The following is a 6,721-nucleotide window of genomic DNA, read 5'->3' on the forward strand; positions in this document are numbered from 1 at the left end:
TAAATGAAGAGGCATCTGGGAACAATTGAATAGTGTGTTTACCATTGGAGAGATAGAAGGAGGCAAATATCCTGCATTATACAGCAGTCCAAAAAGTTGGAGTTTGGTATTTTTCACTGTTGTTCCTACAAGGTAATTTGTCACAGAAAAGCACAGATAAGAAGGCAGTGTTCTGTGAGGTGATGCTAGCAAGAGAGAAACTCCCTTGGGTTAAATGTTCCTCCTCTGAACTATTTGTTCCTGGCTGTAGTAGTCGTCTACCCAGGTAGCACAGCCATTTGTCACTGTCAGCAGCTCTACCCATACCTCCCATTATGTGGGTGGGCTTTATGGAGACCCCTGTACATTAGGGCTTGTAGGACAATTACACCTGGCTGTCGTTACTGGTAACAGCTTTGATTTCTTTTGGGAAAAGGCTTTGTTAGCATGTGGCTGACTTAGTTTAATGTGCTCATGTTGAACATTCATGCACACAATGTATATGATAAGAGTTCAGAAGAAGAAAGTAGACGCCTGTGGCAATATTTCTTCTAGCTGTTATGAAGAGTTGATTGTGTGATGAAGCGTACCTGTAAGTGGTCTTTGTATTGGATTTCAATGGGCCACAAAAGAGCCGATCGTGTTACCATGTGAGAACACAGCAGGTGTTTTAAAAGCTCTCTTACTGTAGGTGAATCTTATTAGGTTCAGATTGCTTCTTGCTTCCCCATTTAATAAAAAGCTCTGTGCATCTCTCCCATTTTCAGTTTCACAAATGCTAGAACTTACATAAAAGTACAGGTCTGCAAACCAGCAACTATTCCATTAGGAGCAAATAAGGGCCACACTTTGTGAAACAGCGGTAACTGAACCAGAATAACAGAGAACACACCAGTACAAAAGGAGGAGGACTTAGTATGTCGCTAGTTTGAAAAGACAGAAAAAAAACTACAAAGCCTTGATTTAAAGTGATGAAAGTAATCAAAATAGCCCTCTTGACAAGCAAAAGCTGGCTTCTGGCTCATTCTGTACCAGGATCGCTAACGTATTCCCTCAGAGCAGAGCACAATGTTGAACACAAGAAAAAAGGCTTGGTAATAACTGAGATCGTTCACTGGTGCCCCAATTATACGGACAGAACTTTTGCCCCAGGACACAGCTTAATGACCATAATAAGACTTGTCTGTCTGTTCAAAATCAGCTTAGCGTGCATCCACACTGACCTACAGCATCACTTTAGCCATAGTTCAATATAAACAGGCAGAAAGATAAGGAGCATGGTGTTTTGGTGATGGGTAGGTGGGTGGGGAAGGCAGGGTGGGGACCATCCTGACTCAGTTTCCCATGGACAACGACCCCTTCAGCCCTCCTCATTCCACCTCCTAGCCTTGATGAGGATCAATTTAGACTTGAGCATGTCCTGGGGATGTTGTTGCTCTTTAATTCAGTATGGCTGAGCGGTCTGTGATTAATGACAGCTACTTAGCTGGGAGACTGGTCAATAAGCACACTGGTCCAGGAACGTAAGAGCAGGCTGAATGCCAAAGAGGAGACGGGCTTTCTCCAGGCGGCAACACCATACAGATCAGAGGGGACTGATGGTAGTGGAAAGAAAAAAAGTTGGACCGAAACGTTGGTGTGGCAAGTGTGCACGCATTTGTGTGTCCTCACGGGAAATGAAAACGCATGTATCCAGACAAGATAACCTGGAAGACATAGTCATGGATGACTCTGACTTGTAATGCCTGATAAAGCCCACAAAGGGGATGGATTCATTAATCATACGCCCCACTCTATTCTGCATTCACAACTGCTTTCCATGCACATGATTTTACACCTATGATATCCCCAGAAGCTGAATGCTTCTCAGCTCCAACAGAACATGACAAATGCACCATGTAATCCTGTAATCTTCTTATCAACACAATTACCACGACACAAACACAAACTAATAATGGCAGCAGAGTGCAGGGAAATGATAAAAGTTTCCACTGCAAGGTCACAGGGACTCTTTTTATGTTCATCCTACAGGGCTCATGTGAATCAATAGCTTACACAATGGAATATCTATTTGCCTGATGGCTGTGTAGATATATTATTGCATATATACTGATGCTCATATTTCAGGTGTGTGTGTGTGTGTGTGTCTGTGTGTGTGTGTGTGTGTGTGTGTGTGTGTGTGTGTGTGTGTGTGTGTTTGTGTGTGTGTGTGGTCCCTGTGGGGCTGGCTGTTACAACACTGACCTCCAGTGTGCACACATGAAGACAGAGCAGAGCATGTTCTCCGCTGCTGTCAGTCAGTCTGTGCGTTTAGACAACAATGTGACCTCTCCCTAAGAGCTTTTGCTTGTTTCATCTCTTAAATGCGAAAATGGAAGCTCTTCATACTGAAATAGGCCTCCAAAGGTCGAATCAGGGGAGGGAGCGAGAGAGAGAGAGAGAGAGAGTGAGAGAGAGAGAGAGAGAGAGAGAGGCACTGATCAGCTGTGCGACTCAGCCATAAATCTGACAATGCAGATAGACTGGGCACACATTAAACAAGCGCTCCTCCGGCAGCAGCAGGCTACACTGATCTTATTACATATTCCCAAATAAATGATCAACTATAATATTTTGACTTTGCTTGCTTATTCTGCCGTTTCCATCTCCTCTCCTTCAATAGTCGCCCCTCTCTCTTCTCCGCGGTGGAGCGGGTCCCTGCTCTCGTGTAAGAAAAAAAGAAAGAAAAAGAGACACGTGGTTGTTACAAACCTCTCTCAGGACACAGCAGGGACGCGGCGGTGGAGAGATGCGGGCGCAGTTGGGACGGGAGAGGACACGTTGAGGAGGGAGCTCGCTCTCTAACTATGGAAATTCAGCTGCTGAGCATCCTGCACGTCTATGGAATAAGGACTTAAAAAGACTCTCCTCTCTCTCTCTCTCTCTTTCTCTCTCTCTCTCTCTCTCTCTCTCTCTCTCTCTCTCTCTCTCTCTCTCTCTCTCTCTCTAAAGGAGAGGCTGCGTGCAGGAGGTGGAAGATCGCAGGTGAGGAGAGAAGAAAATGCCATTCGCAGTAGATTTCTGTCGTGAAATATGCGCTGAGGTCCTAATGGGACTTTTCTACAGATTGCTTCCGCACATTTTTGTTTTTTAAAAGTCATATTTTGACAAAAAAAAGAAAAAAGACACAAAATGGATATATTTAATAGCTCCAGCCTAGAGGATGGAATGGAGGTGCAAAATATCTCCTCTAATTCCACCTCTCAGAGACAGTACACCCAGCTCGCTATCTGGAGTCTGGCCGGACTTGTCAGCTTTCTGATTTTGTTTACAATAGTCGGGAACGTCTTGGTTGTTATCGCTGTTTTAACGAGCAGAGCGCTGAAGCCACCCCAAAATCTATTTCTCGTCTCCTTAGCCAGTGCGGACATACTGGTGGCCACCCTGGTCATGCCCTTTTCTCTGGCAAATGAACTCATGGGCTACTGGTTTTTTGGAAAAATCTGGTGTGACATCTACCTGGCTCTGGACGTGTTATTCTGCACCTCTTCTATTGTTCACCTGTGTGCTATTAGTTTGGACAGATACTGGTCAGTGACACAGGCAGTAGAGTATAACTTAAAGAGGACTCCTAAAAGACTTAAAGGGATGATTGTTGTGGTGTGGTTGATCTCAGCTGTCATCTCTTTCCCACCGCTGATATCAATGGACAGGAGCAGCAATAAGTCCAGTCCCCAGTGTATCCTGAATGATGAGACCTGGTACATCCTCTACTCCAGTATTGGCTCATTCTTTGCCCCCTGTGTCATCATGATCCTGGTCTATATTCGGATCTACCAAGTGGCAAAGACCAGGACCAGAACAATGTCAGGGAAGAAGAGGGATGTGGACTCGCCGCAGGAAAATGGGATGGACCAAGCCGAGTCAGGCAGAGGAGAGTCAATAAAGTCCAACAAGGAGGGGAGCATGAAAGAGCAGGAACGTGAGAACGGACACTGCAAAGAGCAGGTGGTTCGTTCCCCTCTACCGAACGAGCCCAAACATCCACCGACCGACCACGATGACGACTTCGACGACAGCAGCTCGTCAGACGAGAAACCCAAGAAAAGTTCCAGTTCTTCCAAACATCACCGTGACGACAGAAAAGACGCAAGGAAGTCCAGCCAAAAAAGCAGCTCCGCCTCTAAATACTCCAGCAGGAAGTCGCGTGCCAGTTCCAAGTCCATGGAGCTGTTCTCATCTCGCCGCAAACGCCGGAGCACCGTCAATCGGAAGAAAGTGTCGGCCGCTCGGGAGAAGCGCTTCACATTCGTCCTCGCCGTCGTCATGGGCGTTTTCGTCGTGTGCTGGTTCCCGTTCTTCTTCTCATACAGCCTGTACGGAATCTGCCGGGAGCCGTGCCAGATCCCAGAGACACTGTTCAAGTTCTTTTTCTGGATTGGCTACTGTAACAGCTCGCTAAACCCGGTCATATACACCATCTTCAACCAGGACTTCCGCAGAGCCTTCCAGAAGATCCTCTGTAAGTCATGGAAACGCTCTTTCTGAATGCTTCTTGCATGGATGGGGTTGTAATAGACATTTTACCCTGCAGACGAATTGAAACTGTTCTCAGCTGCAGGATGAAGCACTGGCCTGGGGGGACGTTCACACCATTACTTTCAGGGATTGCACTAGAAATGAAGGTGAACTAAGGTGTAGAAAATGGGTTTGAAAAACAAGCTCTTATTCATTCAACGCCATTACGGCTGCTTTCGAACTCTGATGTTGGCTTCGGCTCATTTCCACCTCCTTCTTCCTTCGTTCAAACAAAATAAGCGGACTCATAACAGTAATTGTGATGCATGCACGCCACGGTGGCTGCACTCGGATGAACTGGAGGCAAAGGGTTTACAGAGACACTTGATTTAAAATGTGACCTAATTCACTGAATACAATACGAAGGCCTTGACAATCTTCACATAACCGTTGCTTGCGACGTTAGATAGTGGTATCTTTCTGTCTCTTACTCCATTTTTCTCTACCTTTCTATTACGTCACGCTCTCAATAGGGGGCCAATGGGACGAAGGGGCTCTTTGCTTACTGTTTCAGTAGCAAAACAAAACAAACAAAAAAAAGACTCAAAAGACTAAAAAGTCATATTCTTGCTTCAGTGTTTTGTGTGGGGCTCAAAAGTGTGTGAACTGGGAGCGTCTTGTACACGTGGCTCAGACTCTGAGTCTGGATAGTGGCATGTACAGTAGCGTGGCATCAAGAGAAATTTCCTCTCCCGGGTATGTGTGCGCACCTTCCAGTCTCCTCTGACAAAATGGATGGAATAAAGAGGCACTGCTGAGGCACATAGGCACCCACTGAAGCCTTCACTATGTGTAAGTGTATGTCTGTGTGTAGAAGAGACAAAGGACAAAGTGTATGACATGTGGTTATAAAGTGAGACGAGTGTACTGCATGTTTCCCAACTGCCAGTTAGTGATTGTGTGTGTGTGTGTGTGTGTGTGTGTGTGATTTCTCAAATGGCCTGTTTCTTTCTGTCAAGTTTCTTTCTTGTCGCCACCGCCCTATTTTCTGTCACGTTGTTTCTCTCTGTTACAGCCACAAAAAGCACTTAGCCACAGTAAAAACCAAACACCTTATCACTCTCTTCTAATGTCTGCTGCTCACACAAACAAGCACACGCACACAAATTATGTTATACTCACAAAGAAATGAAAATTAATTATAACACACTCGTCTTTAAATTTCAAGCATTTCGCAGCCAGAAGGGCTAATGCTTTTTCTAAATTGTGTAAATAATTGACGGTACAGTATTATTGTGTGGTGCCTCATAATCACACATGTATCAATATGAATAAAAAAAATGTATTGTTTGTATAATGAACAACGCTTTGAAAGATTTTCATGTTACACCAACGTCTGTCTTTTTCTAAAAGAGTGTTTACTTCTCTGCTTTGAGCACACTCGAAAGATCAAATAAAGAGATTACTTAAACTGTTAATTGAAAATTGCAAGAGTGATTGATGGCATTCTTCCTTTCTGTTAATATTTGTATTTTTTTTTACTGTTGTTGATTTATAAGACTGTAAGCCGCTGTTCATCAGACCCGAGAGCATCAGTGAATTGTATCCACTCAAAGAATTTGATATAAATGGAAATTACAATCATGCCAGGAAATAAAAAATCAAGGTTAGGTTGATGATCGACAGTAAATCAGACTTTAAATGATGCCTGATACACACCTGGTAACAGAGGAACTGAGAGGCAAGTGAGAAAAAATAGAATAAAATCTGGTTTCTAAGTCTATTCTATGCTGTTTTCTCTTTAGTGATTATGACTTAACAGATAGTGAAAAAAAGACTTAATAAGAATAATCTTTTTAAAGTTATACTCTGTAAGATTTTCATCTAGTTAATTGTTAAGTTCCTACCTATCAAAGAGTGAGATAAAACAATGTTGATTGATCATATGACCCACTAATGAAAGCACTTGTACTTACCTTTTTGCAGAGACATACTTACTGTATGTGTCTGACTGGTGCAGTAACATTTCATCACTGCTGACTCTCAATGGAGGATTTACAAACGTATGGACCATATAAAGGCATCACCCCACAAGAAAGCTGCCAATATAAAGACCTCATGCAGTCGACACTGTTCGGTTTCCAAAGTTATATCTATTTCTAGCGGCCGCTAGAAACAATGTAACTCAATTCTTGGATTATGGATAACAACATTTTGAATTTGTGAAACAGGTTAACAAAAATGT

At 43.7% G+C, this 6,721-nt stretch overlaps 1 protein-coding gene across 1 annotated transcript; it reads left to right on the forward strand.

Annotated features, from left to right (window-relative positions):
- Positions 1-3,150: 3,150 nt before the first annotated feature.
- adra2c (adrenoceptor alpha 2C) lies at positions 3,151-4,506 on the forward strand (the record flags this gene model as incomplete). The annotated part of the gene is made up of 1 exon (XM_083928684.1): positions 3,151-4,506. The coding sequence occupies one exon, from the start codon at positions 3,151-3,153 to the stop codon at positions 4,504-4,506; it is 1,356 nt and encodes a 451-aa protein (XP_083784810.1).
- Positions 4,507-6,721: the final 2,215 nt, after the last annotated feature.

The sequence above is a fragment of the Echiichthys vipera genome (assembly GCF_963691815.1).
Source record: "Echiichthys vipera genome assembly, chromosome: 2".
NCBI classification, from domain to species: Eukaryota; Metazoa; Chordata; class Actinopteri; order Perciformes; family Trachinidae; genus Echiichthys; species Echiichthys vipera.